The sequence below is a fragment of the Cajanus cajan genome, chromosome 9, assembly GCF_000230855.2.
Source record: "Cajanus cajan strain Asha chromosome 9, NIPB_CcT2T_4, whole genome shotgun sequence".
Lineage (NCBI taxonomy): Eukaryota > Viridiplantae > Streptophyta > Magnoliopsida > Fabales > Fabaceae > Cajanus > Cajanus cajan.
In genome coordinates this window covers 19,131,459-19,153,936 of record NC_138525.1, presented here as the reverse complement: position 1 = coordinate 19,153,936, position 22,478 = coordinate 19,131,459, and the positions used below count along the sequence as shown (strand labels likewise).

Here is a 22,478-nt window from a genome sequence, read left to right as displayed (position 1 = left end):
CTGACTGACATTAAATGAACATTGTTATATATAGGGGTGGGTAGATGGACCCGGGTCCGCGGATCGATCCGTAAGTCTACGGATTTCGCGAATAACGGACTTGTTTTTTTCAAATTCGTATGACTGTGTTTAATTTTTGAGTTCGGCCTGTGAAGTTTGCAGGCATGGCGAATTTAATCCGCGGGCTCACGGACTAGTCCGCAAACTTCAGTAATAAATATTTTTAAATATTATGATTTTAACATTAAGTTATGTATTTAATTTTTAAATTATTATAACATTAAAATTATGTTTAGTTGGTATGTATTTGTCATTTGAATTATTTTTATGACATTTTGATGCTTTTATTATTAAAAGTTTGTTACTATTATTTAAGTATTTGTAATTATTTTTATTTTAATATTTAGTATTTTAAACCATTTTAACTATTGATAAATTTTAGTATGATAACATTTAGCTTATAAATAAAAAAAAATATTTTTTCTTCTAATTTTATGTATTTTTATTTTTTAAAAATTTATTTTTTTGAACTATTATTTAGGCTCGCGGACTGGTCCGTTATTCGCGGATTTTGGCGGGCCGGATACAGACTTAAAAAATAAGTCCATTTATTTTACAGACCGAACTTATCCAGCCCGTATAAAACGCGAGTTTTACGGACCGGGCCTTAAACAGGCCGGACCAGTCCGTATACCCACCCCTAGTTATATATGACTGACATTACATTTCATTATGTGTTATTTCTTAGCAGATTAAATAAAAAAGGGTTTTGAAAGTCTCAAAGAGGATTAATGAGCAAAAAGACAAAATCTTCATAAAATCCCAAAAAGCACAATCCCAGATATCACAAAAAAGAGACTGAAAAGAATTACTCTACACCAACCCTAATTGCTTTGTGCTGACACTCTCTACTGTACTCAAAAGTTGAAGGAAATGATGATAAGTAGTTGCTTAGATCAGATAAGAGGTACACACATCCTAATAAGAATTTAATGTTCACATTAAATGCATCAACAATACTCTCTAAGATCAACTAAGAAGACAGATGAAACAACATATGAAGAATATGAATGTTTAAATTTGAATGTTGTTACAATAGTCATCTTCTCCAAAGCTTTTATATAAGGATCAAGCCTTCACACTACAACACACAAAGAATTAGAAAAACAATAGACACAACATATACAAAAAAAAGAGTTGTACATAAAAGAACAATATTCATTAAGCAATTTTCCTTGATCAAGTACGCTAACAACAGACTGAAGCACTACAAAGAAGATCTTATTTGCAAATCTTGTATCTAGTTCTTTGTAGACTTTTTGTGTTGTATTTTCACAACAATTACATCTAGAAGAGGCAAAGCTATACTTGTAACTCTTGTCAAATTTATTTGTAAGTGTTGAGCTTGGAGTGGCTTGTGCAAAAAAATACTTAGTAGTTGAGCTTGAAGAGGCTTGTTTAAAGAATACTTGGGTTTGAACCTAGAAATACTTGGTGAAAGAATACTTGGTTTGAGCCAAAAGCGACTTGTTAAAGAATACTTGTATCTTATTGAATATAGTGGAACTCAATCTAGTTGGATTGAGAACTAGATGTAGTCTCTAGATCGGAGATGAACCAGTATAAAAACACTTGTGTCATTTCATCTATTTTTAGAATTCTTTATGAACCCATTTGAACCCAAGAACTATTTTTAACTTTCTATCATAATGGAGATCTAAACTCTTGTCTTCAGCCAAAAGGATCTAAACTCTCATCCTCGACTGAAGGTTTAAAACTTTCTTTTTCAACCGAAGTCTCAACCTCTTCTTGGTTTAAGTCTTCGACTAAGGATGAAGGTTTATTAGCAACTTGTTGAGAAGGATTATCATCAGAAGAAGAAGACAAATTAGAAAAAGTAGAGGAATTGGAATCAGAAGATGAAGAGGAATAACTCATTTTACCTTGGATATGATGACAATAAGGGAGTCTTCAAATTAAAAGGTAAAAGATAGATTGAGAAGAGAGTTCGGCTAAGGAGAAAGTTCAAAAGAGTCTTTAGTCTTAGAGCAAGTAATTTGGAAAAAAAAAATGAATATCTATTTATAGTAGAGTAAAAGAGTAGGTCGAAAAGTCACATCCCTTCAATTTCCTTGATCCAACGAATATGAATACAAAACTTTACATATACCAAAAATCGTAACCCTTCATTTTTCTTTTAAGAAGAAAATACAAAAAGGTGTAACAATATATTAAATAATAAAGGCAACGGTGTCAGATGTAACGTCCTATTTTTTAAATTACTCATCTAGATAATTCCCTGTAAATTATTATATGTTTTATTGTAATAAATATATGATAAATATTAGGTAAGTTTATTGTAAATGAATTTTATGTAGTGTTATTCAACAAAATTTTCTAAATTCAGTGACATGCGTTTTATTGTCAAATTTGACTATTTTCTGGATAGCCCTGTGAAACACCGTAAAATGTGAGAAATTAGATTTAAGAAAAGTTAAGCAATTTGTAACCTGAATGATAGTTTATTAAGAGTAGATTAAGAATAAATATAGTTATGAGAGAAAAATTCAAAATTAGAATTTACATAAATTTTCTAAGGATTTAACTTAGAAAATTTATTGTGCTAAATATTAAGTTAGAAAATTATAGAAAAATGTTCAATATGACCTACTTATAGGATTTTATCTTAATTATAGTATGTTTAGAATAATTAATAAAATTATCTAACTAAAAAAAAGTAAAATATAAATTTTAACCAATTAAATTGTGACAAGTAAGTAATTTCTAAATAATTAAATTAAAATAATTAAGAGATCATTAAGAGGTCTATTCTTATATTTTTGGGGTTGAGAAATTTAATGGTAAATTTAGTTTTTCCTAATTCTAATTAAACTGTGAGATAATATAAATATTTCTAGAAATTTCTAGAAACTGGTACACAATCCTGTAATGATGATCTAATAAGAAAAAGCTAAGGGTGAATTATTTTGGAGTCATTTGTACGAAGGTCTCTCCAAAAAATGGGTCAAAATTACTTGACCAAAATGTGGCCAATAAGTATGGCGGTGGAGGGGCCAATAAATTGAAGGAAAAAAAAATCATAAGAAAACTACACACCAAAACAAAAACTCATCTCCACCCAAAACTCAACCCAAGCTCACGACCAAGAGAAGGAAAAGAAGGAAACTATCAAATTTTGAAAAGAAAAAGAATAAAAGAAGGAGAAGAAAAAAATAGGAAGAACTATAAGAAATAGGAAGGGAGAAATCAAGAGAAATTGGAAGAAAAACTAGAAAATCCTTGGAGAAAAGGTATGGGTTAGATGTTTAATTTTATTCATATTTTATGTTTAAGATAGTTACAGAGTAGGTTTTGATAACTATTTTCATGGTTGGATGCTTGAAACCTTAGGTTAGAAGACTTGGATTAAAGTTAGATTTTATGATAAAATTGTTGCTTTTGAAGTAAAATTGGTATGTTTCTTGTTTTTGGATGATAATTGTGTTTAGTTTTGATTGTTTAATACTGGAAATTTGAAAAATGGAAGTTAATTATGGTGGGAAAAGATGCATTCCCAAGGTTGAAGAAAGGGACAAAGTGGGAATTTTCCAAAAAGTTCAAGGGTAAAATGGTCATTTCACTTCCTAGGGATATAGATGAAAATTTTGGAAAAGATTAAGGATATAATGGTAATTTTATTAATGATTTAGGGACATAAAAGGAATAATAGAAAATGTTCAAGGATATTATTGGAATTTTAGAAATTAGGTAAGGATATAATTGGACTTTTAGGAAATAAGTAGGGTAAAATTAGAAATTTATGAAAATTTAAGGGTAAAATTGGAATATAATAAAATATCTAGAAACAATTGGAATATGGATAATTAATTAAGGAGAACCATAGGATGGTCGGAAATGTTTAAGGGCATAAATGAAATATTAGAAAATTAACTAAGGGTAATATTGGAAATAGTAATTAAAATTAAGGGTAGAACATAAATATTAGAAAATAATCATATGTTTAATTCGCATTTTGGGATAACATTAGAAAATATATTAGAAGATAATTATTAAAATAAAATTTATGTTTTAGTTTATTAATTAGTATTAAAATAAAAGTTGTTTAGTTTGCTAAATGTATGTAGAGTTGTTTGAAATAATTTGATTTTATTTATTATTGGAATGGTGAATTATTGTAAATTTATATGGCATAATGCATGGACATTGTGCATAATGTGATTCTTGAGTCAAAAGAGTTTTTTTTGGGGGGGGGGGGGGGAGAATTTGTGAAAAAGTTTGAAAATGTTTTCTTTAAATTTACTATCAAGGACATTTGGTAGTGTGCTGTGATAGTGGCAGTGATGAAGGACACTATGAAGATAATGATATGTTATATGGAATATGAGATTGAGATTTGAACTATCAATACCATCGATAATAAATGAGATTGAGTAGAATGGGTAAGATGAGACCTTTTGTACATGGGGATAAACCTTTGATCTAGGGAGTCTTTAGACATGAACAATCCCACAGATGACCAGTCTTTATTTGATTATGTGTCATGATAGTCTGTCAGGTGCACTTATACTCTAACTACTATCTACTTGTTTGCATTTAGTAGGATATTGTCAAATCACTGGATAGAGTAATGTTAAACTCTAGCTTTACTAAACACTCAAAAGGGACAACCTCCATGGAGTATTGAGTCAAAAATGATTTTGATTCAAAATCTGCATTTCATAAACATATTGCATATTTTAAACTAATAGTTTTGATAATTTAATAATCTTGTTGTGTGTTTATTAATAAATTGTTTAAAATTCTTTATGTGGTTATATGATTTTTGTTTGACATGAAAAAAATTAAATGCCTAACCCCATAAATATTTGAAATTCAGATGCTACAAATTGCTTGAAGCAGGAAAATAAGAATCAGAGTTAGATGTCAAATGTAAAATCAAGAGTTTAAGATGAGGAGTTATTTTGATAAGTTATGATGGATATATTAGAAATATTTTATAATGGTTAGTAATTTTATATTAAAATCTTTGTAATAGTACTATTATATAATAGAACTATTTAAAATAATTATTTGTGTATTTTAGTATCTTATCTATTCATAATTATAAAAAAAATTATTAACCTTATTAATTAAATGAGATTAATGTTTGTAATCTAATAGAGGGTTACATCAGAGGTCATAAATGAAATGTAATATCTAAGCATCAAGTAAGAAACAAAGAGACTCTTAGGTTTTCTTTAATATTTTATCAATAATTTTTTTTAAAAGCTTAGGGCCTATATATTAGAGGGAGGGATTTGGCTGAAAGATAACACCAATGACTCCTCGATCAGCAACAAGAATCAAAGTAATCTATGAAGAATACCAAGACTTCATTATTAAAGGTATGATGGTGGGTGATGGGCTTAGCATATGAGCCCAAGCCTATAAATGTTGATATAAATAGTGACATGCAGGAGAGAAAAAACAAGTATTTTAGTAATTATTATAACATTAATTGCGTTGATTTATTTGAGTTCAAAATTGACTTGAGTGTTAGAATATTTTTTTAGGTATCTTTATTTTTCCTTTTCAAATAGGTATAACCAAAGGCCAAGAAACCAAGTACAAAGACTACAAGGATGAGGACTTATTAGAAGAGGATTGAAGTGATAAAATTACCCATGTAGCCATGTGTAGATATAGAAATAATGAGATATATTATTTTATTATTATTATTTTTAGCTATAATATTGATACAAAGTCTTTACCATTATAAATAGTAACTAATCTTCATTAAAGACTTTGAGTATACACAAAATAAATATTTTTTTTTCAATATAATTTATTCTATACCAAGATCAAAATTTGAATTATGAACATATTAATTAAGGGACATAAATTACTATTAATTTATGTCATTTAATATTGATATATTATTATTTTATTGATACTTACCACGAAACAAAAGAAAGATCGATAAAAAAAAGAAAAACGTATAGATGTGACCATGACCTTTTTGTTTGCTCTCAAATGTAATATATATTGGTAAACTTATCTACTTTGACTAGTCATCTCATGATCTATGCTTTGTAACTGCTTTATCTGATATTGACCGTTATAATTTTATATATTCTATCTACGAGGAATCAGTGATTTAAAACCCGGGTCGAACCGGCCGGTCGGATCAGTTGGACCGGGAACCGGTGGTCTAGCTTATACAAATTGTAAGTTGGATCAGTTATGCAGTTGACCCGTTTTAAATTGGATTGAACCGGTCAATTTTCCGGTTCAACCGGTGAACCGGTAGGTCAAACCGGTTCAATCACTTTTTTTTTTTATAAATTTTTTTAAGGGACCATAAACCACAAAAATAATAATGAAAATTGAATCTCTTAATGTAAAAGTAAGGAGTCTTATTAAATATAACAATGACTACTTGTTCTAATATATTTGTTTGCAATATATACAACTTAAATAACTTTTATAGTATATTATTAATTTTAAATTATATATTTAATAATATAATATCTATGTAAATATTACATATATTATTTTGTGATATTAATTGCAAGCATATTATATATGTACATATTATTTATATTTTTAATTTGTATTAATATACCGTTTAACATGTAATTTTTTATGTATTTTTTTACAAAATAAAAATAAAAATAATTTTAAATAAGATAGAAAAATTGAAATTTAAAATAAAATATGAATTTATTAAAACTTATAAGTATAAAATATATTTAATATGAATATTTTTTTAAAAAATAAAATAAAAATTGAGTCATGCGGTTCAACTAGTGACCCACCGGTTCAACCTTTGACCCACTAACCCAGTACCTTAACAGGTTCGATGACCGGTCCGATTTTTAAAATTATGCGAGGAATAGTTACAATTACAACTTTATATTTTATTTTCTATTAGTAACTGACTCATCTTCTTTTATTTCCTAGTTTTTATTGAATAAAAAAATTTGTTGTTAAAATGGGTTATTCACATGACTAATTAAGAACTGGTCAAGTGCTTCAATGAACTAAATGCAGCTATACGAAACTCATCAATATTTATCCTTCCAGGTTTTAATGAATTATATGTCAATACTCATTGTGACACCTTCTACCTCAACATACATATACAGTAATTATAAAAAAATAAATTTTTTTATCATTAAAAGCCAAATTTCCAACCATGTAAGGGTAAAGAACTCACATTCATAAACTTAATCCAAATAACATGCCGGTAAAATTACAAAGAAATAAAACTGAGTTTTCCAAAATAATTTAATAAGAACATCTTAAACTACTCCTATCTATGCCCCGATGTCACATGTCATATCAAGGCAAAGCCCAACATAAAAGCCTAAACTTCATCACCAACATCCTCAGCCTCACGCTGATGATTACCTGTATAACAGTCAAAGAAAAATAACACGAGAAAAGGGAGTTAGAAACATCTCACTCTGGCTCACAATGTAGAAATATACGTAGGATAGCTAAACACAAACAAAGCAGGTATAACATAGATAAATTAATAATAACATCACATCTCACTCATCCAAGACATATCAATTCTTCATATAACATTAAAATGCATATGTATGGACACGGACTACATTTTATCATGCATGTGGCGCCAGTAACATATCACATGGCATATTGCTGCTAGCAATACACGAAGAGTAGTCTAGGAGTACATGTCGGGTCACACCCTCTGCGCACTCTCACTAGAAGGACATACTACCAGAGTCTCGTCGGAATAGCTAAGCCGCGCAAGATACATCCCATGCACACAATGGGCGAGACTGAGACTTACAAACCGAGCTATCCCCAAGGACTAATCCCCAAGGCTTTTACACTAGGGGGCCTTTTTCTGGCGGTGTATTCCATATCGTACCCTTAAAAACATTTATGCACATGATGCATGTCAATCAAGACGCGATGCTTTTCTCATATCATATTATCATGTCTCATTTTCATATCACATTTCATCATCACGTTTCATCATCATATTTTTGTTAGTACCAGAAAATGAATTCGGAGACACTCGAAACACAAGGGTGCTCGAAAATCCTAAATGATCGAGAGAAGTTTCTAAAGAAGGTATACGAAGCTTGAAGAGAATCAGGAGATACGCGAAGACAGTTTTTGTGAAACTCTCGAAATCCTCGAACCAGGAAGGGTGCTACTCAGGAAAAGGGCTCACAGCCTAGCAACCTCTCAAACTACAAGCAGAATCAGGAAACATTCAAGTATAGTTTTCGTTGGTTACTCGAAATCCCAAGAATCCAGACATATACGGATACACTTCATAACCTCTCAGAATGGAGAACTTAAAGGAGACACGAATTAGGAGCGGTTGAAGTAACATGGGATAAGTGTCAAAGGCTGCAGAACGGTTTGGGGAAGTTAACGAGCAGTTCCAAGAATTATCTAGAGACGGGCCCGAGAACAGGCCACTACGTTTAGAACGGTTATGCACTTCCGGGGTGCGTCAGAAACAGTTATTTTTTCCCAAATCTTTGTCTATAAATTTAACGAGCCATGCTCGTAGCAAGGGGTCAGAAATCTAATTCCCACAATACCTCACACGCACTCTGCAGCCTGCGCATAAGGCATACTGTGCATACGAGACAGCTTTGGGTACAATTTCTCGACCACCTTTCTTTTCCTTTTTTAGGAGTAGCGTAGCATAGCCTAATCTAACCTAGTGTAGTGTAGTCATTCTGAACATGTTTCGTTATCCTTACGAATTGTAATTCTGTTACCATTAAATGAAGGATATGATTTCTGCAATCAATATACATGTCATCTATTCGATTCACGTTAATTATTACATGCATGAATTTGATTGTACAATTAGCATAGATCTTCTGATGTGCTGAAACAAGCATAGATCTTCTGAAGTGCTAAAACTGGCATAGATCTTCTGACGTGCTTGAAATAGTGAGCATAGATTTTCTGATGTGCCAAACTAGCATAGATCTTCTGAAGTGTTCGAAACAATGAGCATAGATCTTCTGACGTGCTGTAACAACACCCTAATTTAACTCTATTTGTTGCTTGTACGATTTGCTTTTTTTCACTGAAAGTCTTCGATTCTGTCATGTCACGAACACGCATAAATTAAAACGTGAACTCGTGCTAGTTCGAACAAAAAGAACCTACGAACGAAATCCTCCACAAACAAATTGGCACGCCCGGTGGGACTCGTTTGGTGAGCTTAATCGAACTAATTGAACTAGATTTGTGTGTGTTTAATTTTTATGAGACTTAGAAGTGGGAGAACTATGTCTACATCCAGCAGAAGAGATGCACTTAATGAAGAACAGGGTAGTGGAGAAAATCGGAATACAAATCAAGAAAATGTGCCAAATGAGACCAGGAGGGCAATGTCTCCACCTCCTGTAAATATTCCGAACTTCGCGGGATTTCTGAATGTGTCACAAGAAATGGTGAACGCTACCCGCGAATACCCATGGGGGATGCCTCCGAATTGGAGAAGTACCCAGCCCATGAGCGTAGAAATGCCAATACCATATTCTGGGCACAATCTTCAAATGAAAATATCATCATATGGGTATAATGCAGCCCCAAATGGGATGGGCTTTATCATGCACGATCCTCACCAGCATGTTGGCATAAGCCAAGAAGGGTCGTTGGTTCGACAAAGTAATTATATACCCACGAGTATAAGCAATGAAGCCATGATAGCCCTTCGACAACAAATGGATCATAGTAATCACGATATGGTGAATTTGTTGTCTACACAAATGCACAACATACTCACACCCCTATACGAGCTGATGGGCAAAATAGGAGATAAAATTAATGATAATCGGCTCTCGAGAGATACGAGTGCAAATCTGAACGGCCTCCAAAATCCAACCGTCAATGAGACGAATATTCGAGAGATTAGAAATCGTATCAATCTCAATCAAGGGGGACCTCTGAGAAATGTCGAGGAAAATTTGGATCATATAGTTGAGAGGGTACTGAACAGGCACGGATTTGAAACGGGGCGAAATGAGCACCCATACTTTGTATTTGCCTTTCCTGACTATATTACCCAATTCGAGCTACCTAGGGGGATGAAAGTCCCAAAATTCTCAAAATTTTCAGGAGAGTTAGGTGAATCCATCGTAGAACACATAGCGAGATATCTAGTCGAGTGTGGAGACCTAGTGGGTAATGAATATTTGAAAGTGAAATATTTTCCAAGTTCACTAACCAAACATGCTTTTACGTGGTTTACGACTTTGCCACCTAATTCGATTATTACATGGGCACAATTAGAAAGGAGTTTCCACGAAAACTTTTTTCGAGAGGAAACCAAGGTGAGCATAGTTGATTTGATGAATATAAAGAGGCAACATCATGAGATGTTGGACGAATATTTGAATAGATTTAGACAATTAAAGTCTCGATGTTGCACGAATATTCCAGAGCATGAGTTGGTAAAAATTGCAGCCACTGGGTTGGATTTTTCGGTTCGAAAGAAACTTGTAAATGAACAATTGAGAGACATGGCTAAACTAGCAGAGAAAGTAAGATGAATTGAACAAATTCGAGCAGAGAAAGAAAGGTTCAAAAAATTTGACAAGTTCGTTCGAAAAGAAAAAGTGGCATATTTAGAAAATATGGACTTTAACGATGATAATTTCGAATATCTAAATGAAGAAATGGAAGTGAACTTAGCTGAATTGCAACCCGGCCAACCTATCAATGCCAATTATTAAAACCTGGGGAAAATAATATAGAGGCCGGATCGAATAGAAAATATAGTTTCGATATAACGAAAGCTGATAGAATATTCGATATTTTACTGAAAGATAAGCAAATTATACTTCCGGAAAATCACAAAATTCCTCCTTTTGAACAAAGAAAAGGGAAAAAATTTTGTAAGTATCACAACATGTATGGTCATTGGACTAACAATTGTATACGTTTCAGGGACATGATCGAGAAGGCGATTACTGATGGTCGCTTGGCTTTCGAGGAGAAAGAAATGAAAGTTGATACTGATCCATTCGCTGCACAACCAGGATATGTGGAACCTCTCCCTATGGGGATCAATGTGTTTGAAATTAATATGGTTGACCTGGTTGTGAACGAAGAGGAAGTTGTCGAACCTATTACGGATGAAAAGCTGGAGGAGCTCTTAGAGGAGTTCACGAAAGAACAGGAGCCCATTTATCCGAAAGAGGGGGACAATTTGCTCGATTTCCTTTCGAAGAAGAAAGATGGTGATCGGGAAGTTATGCTTTGCCCGAGATGTAGCGCTGTGATGGAAAACTTGTTGGAGAATCCGGATTGATGTGAATCCTCTTCAAGTTCCTCCCTAAATCTTTGGCTCCTTGATCCTTCCTAAGCTTGGCTAAGGTCTCCAATGGAGGAGGAGACCTTAGAACCACCACGGTTTGGTGGAGAACACTCCCAAGAGGCGCCACTCCTTGATGAAGAGATAAGCCACTTCAATCCTCACCACACTCTTCTAATGAAGGGATAAGAGAATTGGATGAATATCAAAGAGGTTTAGGGACTTTTAGAAGAGAGAAATCTGAACACAATTTCAGAAATGAAATCTCAATACATCCAAAAGTGTTTTACAAAGAGGGAAAAACGAAAATATAGGAGTAGGAAGCTTGGAGAGTAAGCTAGTCTTAACCATGGTTCACTAGGAACCATGGTAAGGTCTAGCTAACCACCCATGGTCTAGAGGCTTGGAGAGCAAGCTCCTCACTTAGCTTGCTTGGTAAGCTAGCTAAGGAGAAGCTTGTGCTTCAAGCTTCCAAGCTTGAGAAGAACCAAGCTATTTGGCCAAGTGTGAACAAAAGTGTGAACACAAGTGTGAACACATCTAGGTGGGCGGCTCTTTGGACTTAATTTACTCCAACCGGTTTTGAAATTGATAATTTGGTTTAGTTAGGTTCATCCAATGTGAATGGAACCTAGATAAATCAAATCTATGAAAAATTAGGAGTAAAATGAGTCCAATATGTAAATTTTAGCCTAGGACCACCTTTTGGCTAAATTGCTAGTAACACTTTCTAGCTTGCTAATGGCACTCTCTAGCTTGCTAATGCCACTCCCAATCCTACTACTAAAAAACTAAGAAAAGAATGTATTTCTAGGTTAGGTTAAATGGAGTCAAAGTGCCCAAGTAACCTACCCTAGAAACAATATACAATGGCTACTAAAAAGGAAATAAAGTGCCTCACAAATACAAAGGCAAAAATACACCTATACAAGTATCTACTATATACAAGGTACAAGAAATCAAACTATACAATGTATTTACAATAGAGACTATGAGACTAACAAGAGGAATCATACTCAATACTCATATTGAGCATAGGTCTAAGAAGCACCTCCTCTCTAGAAGCCTCCTCTAGCCTCCTAACCATGGACCTAGTTAAAGGCCCAATGGTCTTCCAAAGGGATCATTGGGGATTAGATTTCCATCATACCCTCCCCCTTCGAAAGGATTTGTCCTCAAATCCAGTGGTCCTTCCACAAGGATAGCATCACCTACAAAAATAAGAAACAAAGCATTAGTAATGATATATGCATATAATACATGTGGAAAGTGCACCCTATGAGGAATCCCTTCTATAGTCCTAACAAGGGTTCTTAGACTAGGAAGGATGGGTTCTCTAAGCATAAGAATAGGATCCTCACTATAGTGTAGTCTAAGTGTAAAACTAATTCCAAAAAATGTGAAAGTGCTAAAACTATAAGAAACTAATGAAGTACTCTTACATACTAAGGTATCTTGCCTAAGGTACCCTATGTAGTAACCTAGGCTTCTATAAGAAAACAAAGTGAATATAATAAGGAAACTACCTAGACAACCTTTTATCATATTATATGTTAGATACATTAGGGAAGAGGGTGTAAAGAGTTTAGAAAAGTCATAGAATCTAATTTGGTCTTGAAGGGAAGTAGTAAAGTTAAGTTCAAAGAAGTTTGAACTTCCCTTAAGATCAAAAATAGAAAATAAGACACCATGAGATGTATCTAGTAAACAATATAAAACAAAGGTTGGGTGCTTTATTAGAACAACTAAAGTAAGAGAAGTCCTAAATAGACAATGGCTGTCTACTTTGGGCACCACCAAAGTAGTAGCATAAGAAGTAAAACTAGGTGAAGTCCACTTCTTCTTCACTAGACTAAGAACTTGAGATCCTTTATTTTTAAAATTATTTAGGTTGTGGATCTTAAGCTCTAAGTCCGTGGTAGCAATAGAAAAAGAGCTAAAATCTTGGTGAAGAAGAAAAGTCTTTTTGCAATCATTTTTAATAGAAAAGTGACTTTCCTTTATCACAAGATTTTTGGAGGAGACACTATCCTCCTTACTCTTTTCCAAGAGTAGTGTCTTTTTAGCATTGAGAAGGTAAAGAGGTTGTTCAACTAGAAGACATTGTTTTATTGAATGATTTATTGAAAATTGACTTCTAGGAACAACTTCTTTGGAAGGGACACTTCCTTCCAACTCTATAACCTTCTCTCCCTCCCTCTCAAGACTTAAGAGGTTTTGTTTTTTTTTTTCTAATTTTTCCTTTTTTTTTCTTCCTCAAATTTCTTTTTCATGACTATTTGATCCTCTAACACTTGGGAAGGTGTAAGAGGAGTCAAAGTATGTTTCTTGCCTAGATGGACTAGGCGAATTTTGTTGCTAACACCATCATGAATGGCTTTTCTATCATGTTGCCATGGCCTTCCAAGTAGAATGTGACTTGCATCCATTGGAATGACATCACATAAAATTTCATCTTGGTATTTTCCAATGGAGAAAGGCACACTTACTTGTTCCTTAACTTCTATAGGTCCATCCTCATTAAGCCATTGAAGTTTATAAGATTTAGGATGGGCTATAGTAGTTAAGTGAAGTTTATTAACCAACCTTTGACTTACAAAATTGTTACAAGATCTACTATCAACAATGAGAGAACATGTTTTCTTGAAAATTTTGCATCTAGAATGAAAAAGGTTCTCTTTTTGTGATTGATCTTGTTCTTTTAGTTGGTTAGTTAATAACCTTTGGGCAATTAATAGATCACCCTCACATGGTGTTTCCTCATATTTATGTCTATGGGGCCTAGAAGGCCCTTCACCATCATGTCTTTTGGGCCTAGAAGGCCCATGACCCTCATTGGCATGGGGTTTGCTAGTCTTACCCCTCACCACAAGTTTATTCAACAACTTTCTTATTGTCTCATTATTCTTTTCATTTTCTATTTCTTTTCTCCTAATATATTCCCTAAGTTTTCTAAGCTCATCTTTAGTGCTTTTATGACTCTTAGAAGAATGATGACCATGCACACTACTCTTATGAGAATGATCACTCATTTTTGCAAGAGAAAAGGTTTCACAAATCTTAAAGAATTTTGCAAACTGAGTGATAAAGATTTTCACAAAAGGGTTTCTCTTTTTGTTGTAATACTAAGTACTTGGAGGTCTAAGTATACAAGTTGCACTATCAAGGGAGGTGAGCTACAAGGATCCAATTAATAACCAAGCCTTTTCAAGTGGAAATTACTAAACCCCCTTATACTTTTCTTACAAAACAAATTTTTCACACAAGCAAGTCAAATAGTTGTGTGTGTGTGCACGCAACCCTTATTAGGCAAAGGAAGCCTTCTAAACGAGCTTAGAATTAAAACAAGTTAAAGGAAAGCAAGTAAAGCATATACTAGTCGTAGGGTCCTAGGGTGGAAGTCCAATTGACACTTGAAGTCTTTTGGGACACTTCCACAAGTCCTATACGTATTATGAAAGCAAATAAAACTAGGCGTGTCCTAATGGAAGCCCAAATGGAACTTAAAGCCTTTGGGGACCCTTCCACATGTACTAACCGAGTCTAGGAGTCTTTATTTAGTACTATTTAGGAAGTGGTGGGACTTAAACAATCTCCCAAACAACCACTCCTAAATGTAGGTTTGTATACAATAGTAAATTTAAACAAAACTAACCCAAGTAGGGTTAAAGAGTTACAAGACAAAGGAAACAATTCTAAATCAAAACTTCTTGAAGAATTTCCACCAAGGGCAGTTAGGACAGGTTTGGAACAGCCTTGAAGTCAAGATGAAACGCCCCAAGTTGGTCTCCACCAAGCCTTTACCAAGTTCTCCAAATTCGTCACTAGTTTCTCCAAATCCGTCACCAATGGCTTCCAAAATCCGTCTCTAAAGTTAACCTAAAAATCAAAACAATTCTTGGCTGCAAAAACAACAAACAAGTGAGCCTATCCAAGGTGTTTCACTCAGGTTAGGTGTACCTCAATCTCCTTCAAGTATAGACCCCTTTGAGATTAGCCAATATGTCTCAATTAGTCCTTCCTTCCAAGTGTGATGGCTTGAAAAGGATTATGTCTCACCAAGGCTTAACAACCATACAAGAAAGAGTAGAGGCCAGGAAATGAAAACTAAAAAGCACAATTTAGAAAGGCTACACTCTAGTAGGAATTAATGAGACAAAACAAAAAGAGCCAAGAAGACACAAAGTAACAAATAAAGGCAAATTTCAAAAGCTAGCACACAAAAGATTAAACCTAGGAATGGCTCTAGAATGGATTATAAAAACCAAAATAAAATTTGTGCTAATTTTTTGAGGGTTTAAAATTCCTTTTCCAGCCACTGGACAGCAAACAAACCTCAAGGAAAATCACACAAAATTTCAAGGCCAAGTGCTACAAAAATTGTTTTGTTTTCACTTTGATTTTTCTAGGTTTTTTTCTCTTTTGTTTTCTTTTCTTTTTCTTATCCTTTTGTCTCTTTCTTTTCTTTTTCTTTTGAACACAGAATATTAGCACTTAAAACAGAGTCCAAACAATTTAATAAGAGGTTTCCAAGTGGTGGAGAAAAGAAGAGCAAGAAGTGTAAACAATGTAAGTGTACTAGTCAAAATTTTCAACCACAAATGTTACTAGTTTTGGTACTAGTTTGTTCTTATCTTTTGTACACTTTGATTTTCGTTTTCTATACACTTCTAACTCTGTTTTCTTTTGTCAAAACAAGCACAAGACACACAAGGAATTTCTGGTCACAATTTGCTAAGAAACTAATAGCAAAAGAAGTTCACAAAAATTGACTCTAGAACATGTTAGGTCTAATAACATGCATTGGAATCTTTTATGAGCACACTAAGATTTAATAATGTTCAACCAGAAATGACACTACATATGAACATAGATTAACACATTTAGATTCAAAAAGAAAAAGGCACAACAAGGATTTAATGACAAGTAAAAGAACTACACATGACTCTAAGACAAAACTAGTATATTAAGAAATGAAAAATACTTGTATTCTTGTTTCTTTTTAGTCCGAATTTATAGGAGTCCAAAGGAAGATAAAAGCAACCCTAAAACATTGAAAAAGACATACAAAGAATACCTAAGGCACACACAAAGATTGGTTCACAAGAATTTAGAAGATGAACCAAAAACAAGCAAGACAAAGTGAGTGTGTTCTATAGATTTATAGATGTGACACAAGAACCACTCAAGGCACACAAACACAAGAAAATAAAAGGAAATACATGGAGGAACAGTTTAGACACATATTAAGATGGTTTGAACCGAACAAAACAATACAAAGAAGCTTAGGAACGAATTTACCAAGGAGACCTAGCTTTGATACCAAATGATGGAAAACTTGTTGGAGAATCCGGATTGATGTGAATCCTCTTCAAGTTCCTCCCTAGATCTTTGGCTCATTGATCCTTCCTAAGCTTGGATAAGGTCTCCAATGGAGGAGGAGACCTTAGAACCACCACGGTTTGGTGAAGAACACTCCCAAGAGGCGCCACTCCTTGATGAAGAGATAAGCCACTTCAATCCTCACCACACTCTTCTAATGAAGGGATAAGAGAATTGGATGAATATCAAAGAGGTTTAGGGACTTTTAGAAGAGAGAAATCTGAACACAATTTCAGAAATGAAATCTCAATACATCCAAAAGTATTTTACAAAGAGGGAAAAACAAAAATATAGGAGTAGGAAGCTTGGAGAGTAAGCTAGTCTTAACCATGGTTCACTAGGAACCATGGTAAGGTCTAGCTAACCACCCATGGTCTAGAGGCTTGGAGAGCAAGCTCCTCACTTAGCTTTCTTGGTAAGCTAGCTAAGGAGAAGCTTGTGCTTCAAGCTTCCAAGCTTGAGAAGAACCAAGCTATTTGGCCAAGTGTGAATGTAACACCGCAATTTTCAAAAAGGTTATTATTATTATTATTATTATTATTATTATTATTATTATTAGATGGTATTTGGTCATAATTATTTTAATAATTATAGAGGAATATAATTTTGTACGTTTTAAATAATTATTATTTTGGACAATTATTTTGTACGTATTAAATAAGTATTTTTATTAGCATTTTTAAATAAATATTTATATGTTTTAAGAGAAGGTTGATTTTATATGATATTTTGTTATTGAAATTATATTATTATATTTAGGGTCAGAAATATATTATTATTATAGAGAAAAAATATTTTATAATATACATGTATTTATTTTATTTAATCATTTTGAGGAAAATTAGAAGTGGGTCAGAAGAGAAGGAAAATGGGTTGGGTTGACCCAGTCCAATGGATTAATTTTAAGAAAGGAGTCAGGTGGTGTTAACCCTATCTGCCTCATTTGCGTTCTGAAGGGTTAGAAAAAAAAAGAGGAGAAACAAAGAGCTCTAAGGAAGAGTACTCAGGAACGATCTTAGATCACACCAAGACCATTCATCTTCTGCTCATCCAGGTACGGGGGGATGGGTTTCTTCATATGTGAATATAGGGGTGTTCGGGTAGTGAGGGCAATCCCTAAGTCCCTCTAGGAACTCTATTTAAAATTCTGAACGATTATCTGTGCAATCGATGTTCTAAATTCTTAATTCATTTGGAAGAACTTATTTCTTGAATTTACTTTGAATTCCATTGGGGCTTTCTTGTTAATTCTTTATCCTTAAATTTGATGACTTGAATTTTATGTGTTAAGAAGAGTTTAGATTTTTTTTTTTGTAAAACCAATGGAAACCAATTTTTGAGGCTTGAGATGTGTATGGATTGATTTGGAACGTATGAAGAATATAAATGGAGTTCAACTGAACCAACGGGGTGTAGAAGTAGTGAAAATTGGTAAAAACCTTGTTGAAACTCGTAAAACGCAGGTTTAATTTCACAGAGGGGAGTCTGGGCAGAGATTTGGGCGCTCAGCGCCAGTTTTGGGCGTCAGGCGTCGGGACTCCGACATACGTTTGTAATTTTGCGATATCTTTCTGTGTAGTTATCCAAATCGAGTGCCGTTTGTTTTGTTAGAAACTAGACATCTGGGGATACCATTTAGGCACAAGAATCGTGTAAAAATATTAATATTTGATCAAGTTATGTGAGTTGCAATTTGAGCCTTCCAATCTGTGTGCGAACCACAACATCAATTTTTGTGAGCCCTGAATGGTAACCTAAACGACTTTATTAGGATTTGTGTTCTTCATGAAAGTTGTAGATATTGATGTTAGGATTCTAATGGAGTTGGGATCACTTAGAAAGGATATGTATATCTCGAGTTATGGTTAAATTATTAACTGAATGTCATAGATATTGTGATGTGTGTGAAGAATTATGTGAAATTTGTGATCTATGATGTTGATAACTTAATGATAGGTACCTAGCATGTGAGGATGATATTGCATGGATTGTTATTGACATGTGATGATGTTATATAATGGAGATGCATTAATTATGAGTTACGTGGGATGCATGAGTTGCATGAGACTTATGAGTTGCATGTGGTGCTTGAGAAGCCAGACGTGGCTATATTGCATTGGACCCTGGGCCCAGAGAGGGGTTGAGACAGGGGGGACCATGACGGGAGGCATTCCATGCGTGGGCCGTTGGGTGTTTAACTGCGCAGCTCACTGGCCACAGAGGGTTTAACGGTGGGTGGATTGCCTTTGCACGGGCCGCTGGGTGTTTAACCGTGCAACATACCGGCCCTGGGAGGGTGTGAGAACGGTATGCCCGCATTGGCAACAACTAAGGGAATTGACGAGGTACGCCCATTGTGCGGAGTGCCAAGTTGAGACTCTTAGGAGAGGAGATGTGTATGAGCATATAGTGAGCATGTGTATGAAAGCTTGTATGATTGAAAAAAAAAATGATGTTTGGTAATTATATGAGATGTATTTTTTGTTTATAGTTAATGATGATATTTTGGTGCACGGTGTGGGGTGGGAATTGGGTAGCTCTATGTTCATATATGATGTTATCTATCTCTCACCGTCCTGTTTTTATGTGGTTTTCTTTTAGGTGAAGATGAAGGCACTCATAGTGTTGAGTTCTAAAGGGAAAGGGTTCTGCTCTGATAGGATGTGACATTGGGGCATGAATTTAGGATGCTTTAGTTATGAATTGTTATTTGTCGTTTGAGGAGACTTATTTTTAGGAGTTTTATATTCACCTTATATTTGTAAATTCTGGATCCCTTTCATTTTTCTTTAGAGACCTTGATAATTTTCTTTTAAGAGTAAAACTTTATTATTATTATTATTATTATTTCTATTTATTTCAAGATTTTTGAACCTATGAGTTTTTATTAAAATATGTGGACCCTTCTTGATGTTATATTTATTGAATTATTCTTATTGTTGTTACTTATCTATTATGGGGTAGAAGGGTGTCACATTTAGTGGTATCAGAGCAGGTCGATCCAATCGGCCGTGAGTTATGAGTCTACTATGCTTGTTTGGTAGATGAATGATGGAATATGTTTTGCTTTATGATGAGGATAATGATGATGATGATGATGTTTCCCTTGTGTTGTTAGTGTTGTGCTTACACTTATATTGTTTTATCAGAATTTGGCTGAAAGACATGATATAGCTTAGTTGAGGCTATTCATGATTGCTTATTTGTTTTTATACTTCTTGCTTACGTAAGAAGTAGTGGTTGAGTGGTATCGCTCGTATTGCAAGCATATGTGCCAGTAGTAGTGGACGAAGCCTTGCTAATCAACTAGAAATTATTGGGACCTTAGATTTGGGTGAGACATTGATTTGTCGAGAGTTTACGGTTAATGGAGTTTCTAGAATCTATAGTTGTAGCGATTGAATCCAAGGAGGTTGTATATGAGAATTGGAGTTTTGGTATCCTTGATGAGAGATTGAAATGTTGGTAATTCCCTTGAGTGTTGGTGTTGGCATGTTTACCGTTTATGGTTTAGGTAGCATGTGAGTTTTATTTTCTAAGTCTGTTGTGCTAAATATGTGAGTTGTTTGGTTTAGGATTATAGTGGGAAGCTTGAATATGAAGTTGAGGTGTGAGTTTGGAAGGGTTGATGTATTTTTGTGGCCTTAGATATATTGATATACTATTGCTGTTTGGTGTAGAGGATATTTTCGCTGCAGTTTTGTTGTGCCATTATGACTACCATATTGACAGATTTAGATTTTATGATCTTCATAAAAGTTGTAGCCTTAGACGTTATCTTTCCAATGGAATTGGAATCAGGTAAAACGGAGGTCTAGAACTCCAGTTATAGCTACTTTGGTGATCAAAGGTCTAGCTGTAAGCGCCGAATATATCTGCTGCGGTTTTTTGAAATTTTTAGCTAAGAAGAGGATCTTTTAGAATTTTATGTCTTCATAAGAGTTTTAACTTATTCTCTTATATTTCTTTTGAGATAGGTTTGAGATCATTTGGATGAGTATAACTCTCTAGGTATCATTTTCTTTGATCATTGTTGAAGGGATATGTATGGTGTCATGATATTTTTGAATCGTTAGACAATGCAAGGATAAAAATTGATTTTTGTCATGATTCTAAGATGTTAGGTGGATTGAGAGGTTGTTTAAGATTGTATGATGTTATGTGGTAAAGTTGATTCATGTTTTATGGTGTAAACGATGATTGATTCGTATATGCTTAGGGATAGTATATATGAAGATTTTAAAGTAGGTATTCTAATATGATTTGATATGCATGTATGTATATATGAGGATAGATGACTTTATGGATCAATTAGTGGATGTTTGTGTATTAATGAGATTGATCTTAGGATGTGATATCACCATATTAAGAGTTAAGTGTGAAGATATATCCAAGATAAATTTACGATAGATTATCTAAGTATGATTTTTGACTGTATGAGATGAGTGTTCTAGGCCATGTAATTTTCTTGCGGAGGTATAACGTAGATCTATCTAAGATAGAAGTTGTGCTTAAGTGAGAGATACATGAGTCTATTAGCGAGGTTATGAGTTTCTTGGATTAGCTCATTGTTGTTGGATATTTATTGAGTAACTTTCTAAGATAGCATTACCTTTGAAAATATTGAGTAAGAAGAGTGTTATTTTTGTGTGAGATAGTAAGTGTGATAGTAGTTTCCAAATTCTTAAGGAAATATCGACTAGTGCGCTAGTGTGAGCATTGGCCGATCTTAGTAAGCCTTTTGTGATATATAGTTATGCTTCTAAAGATATGTTTGGAAGGAGTATTGTGACAAGAAGGAAAGGTAGTAGGTTATGATTTTAGGCAATTGAAAATTCATGAGAGGAATTTTCTTATCTATGACCTTGAGTTAGTAGCTTTAATATTTATACTAAGATTTGGAGACATTATGTATATGATTCCAAGCTTAAAGTATTTTTTGATCGTTAGAGCCTTAATTATCTGTTGACTGAGTAGTTAATTATGTGACTAAAGAGATAGTTTAATTTCTAGAGGACTAATATTTCAAACTTAGTTGTTAATTGAGTAAAGCTATTGTGGTGACCGATGTTTTGTGTAGGAAACCTTTATGTTTATCTTCCCTTATGATTAGAGAGATGAATCCTTTTGGCTCAAATTAGAGATTTAAGTTTGGCTTATAAGGTTACTCTTAGTAGTGTGAGACTAAGTATGACTTGAGTAACGAATGGATTGTTGAAGGAAATTGGAGAAGCACAATTTTGGTGACAAGATATGAGGCTATAGGATAAGGTGATGGATAAGAGTTTGACTTGGGTGTAGATGGAGTGGTGAAATTAGAGATCTGATATGTATACCTAGTGAACTTACGCTTAGGTGCTTAATCTTTAGAGATGATCATAGAAGTAAAACCAATGTTGTAGCAGATGCCTTGATTATGATAACCTCTGGTATATCGTTTATGATGATTTAAGGGTTGGATTTGATTGAAGAATTTAGAGACTTATGCTTTGTGTGTGAGATTATCCTTAGGAGCATTGAATTGATTATGTTGAAAGTGACTAGTGAATTAATGGATGAGATTAGAGAAGCCTAGGAGTTAGAGCCTTTCTTAGAGAACCAAGTGGAAAAGATTGGTAGGAGTGTAGATAATTTTTTTGAGTAGAATCGATGTTATTTTGAGGTGCAAGAACAAATTTGGGTGCTTAGTAACCTTCAATTAAGAAAGATGATTTTAGAGGAAGGACATTCATTTAGGAGCTACTGAGATGTATCGGGACCTTAGGAGGAT

The 22,478-nt window shown here is 33.9% G+C and overlaps 1 protein-coding gene across 4 annotated transcripts; it reads left to right on the top strand.

Moving 5' to 3' along the window:
* Positions 1–3,035: 3,035 nt before the first annotated feature.
* Positions 3,036–21,061, top strand: LOC145951680 (uncharacterized). Of its 4 annotated transcripts, none has more exons than XR_014429577.1 (3): positions 3,036–3,311; positions 15,810–15,895; positions 19,310–21,061. XR_014429577.1 is itself a non-coding variant. In XM_083063504.1 (3 exons), exon 3 carries the CDS (start codon positions 9,273–9,275, stop codon positions 10,560–10,562), a length of 1,290 nt encoding a protein of 429 aa, XP_082919630.1. In that variant the 5' UTR covers positions 3,036–3,311; positions 4,898–5,405; positions 5,601–9,272; the 3' UTR covers positions 10,563–13,441. The 4 variants fall into 4 exon arrangements, 2 of the variants coding, with proteins under 2 accessions (XP_082919630.1, XP_082919631.1); XM_083063504.1 differs by lacking the exons at positions 15,810–15,895; positions 19,310–21,061 and adding exons at positions 4,898–5,405; positions 5,601–13,441; XR_014429576.1 differs by lacking the exon at positions 15,810–15,895.
* The last annotated feature ends 1,417 nt before the right edge of the window (positions 21,062–22,478 follow it).

What these genes read in the sequence shown, in the direction of transcription:
- LOC145951680 (XM_083063505.1), top strand. Translation starts at nt 9,273, where the DNA reads ATGAGACTTAGAAGTGGGAGAACTATGTCTACATCCAGCAGAAGAGAT.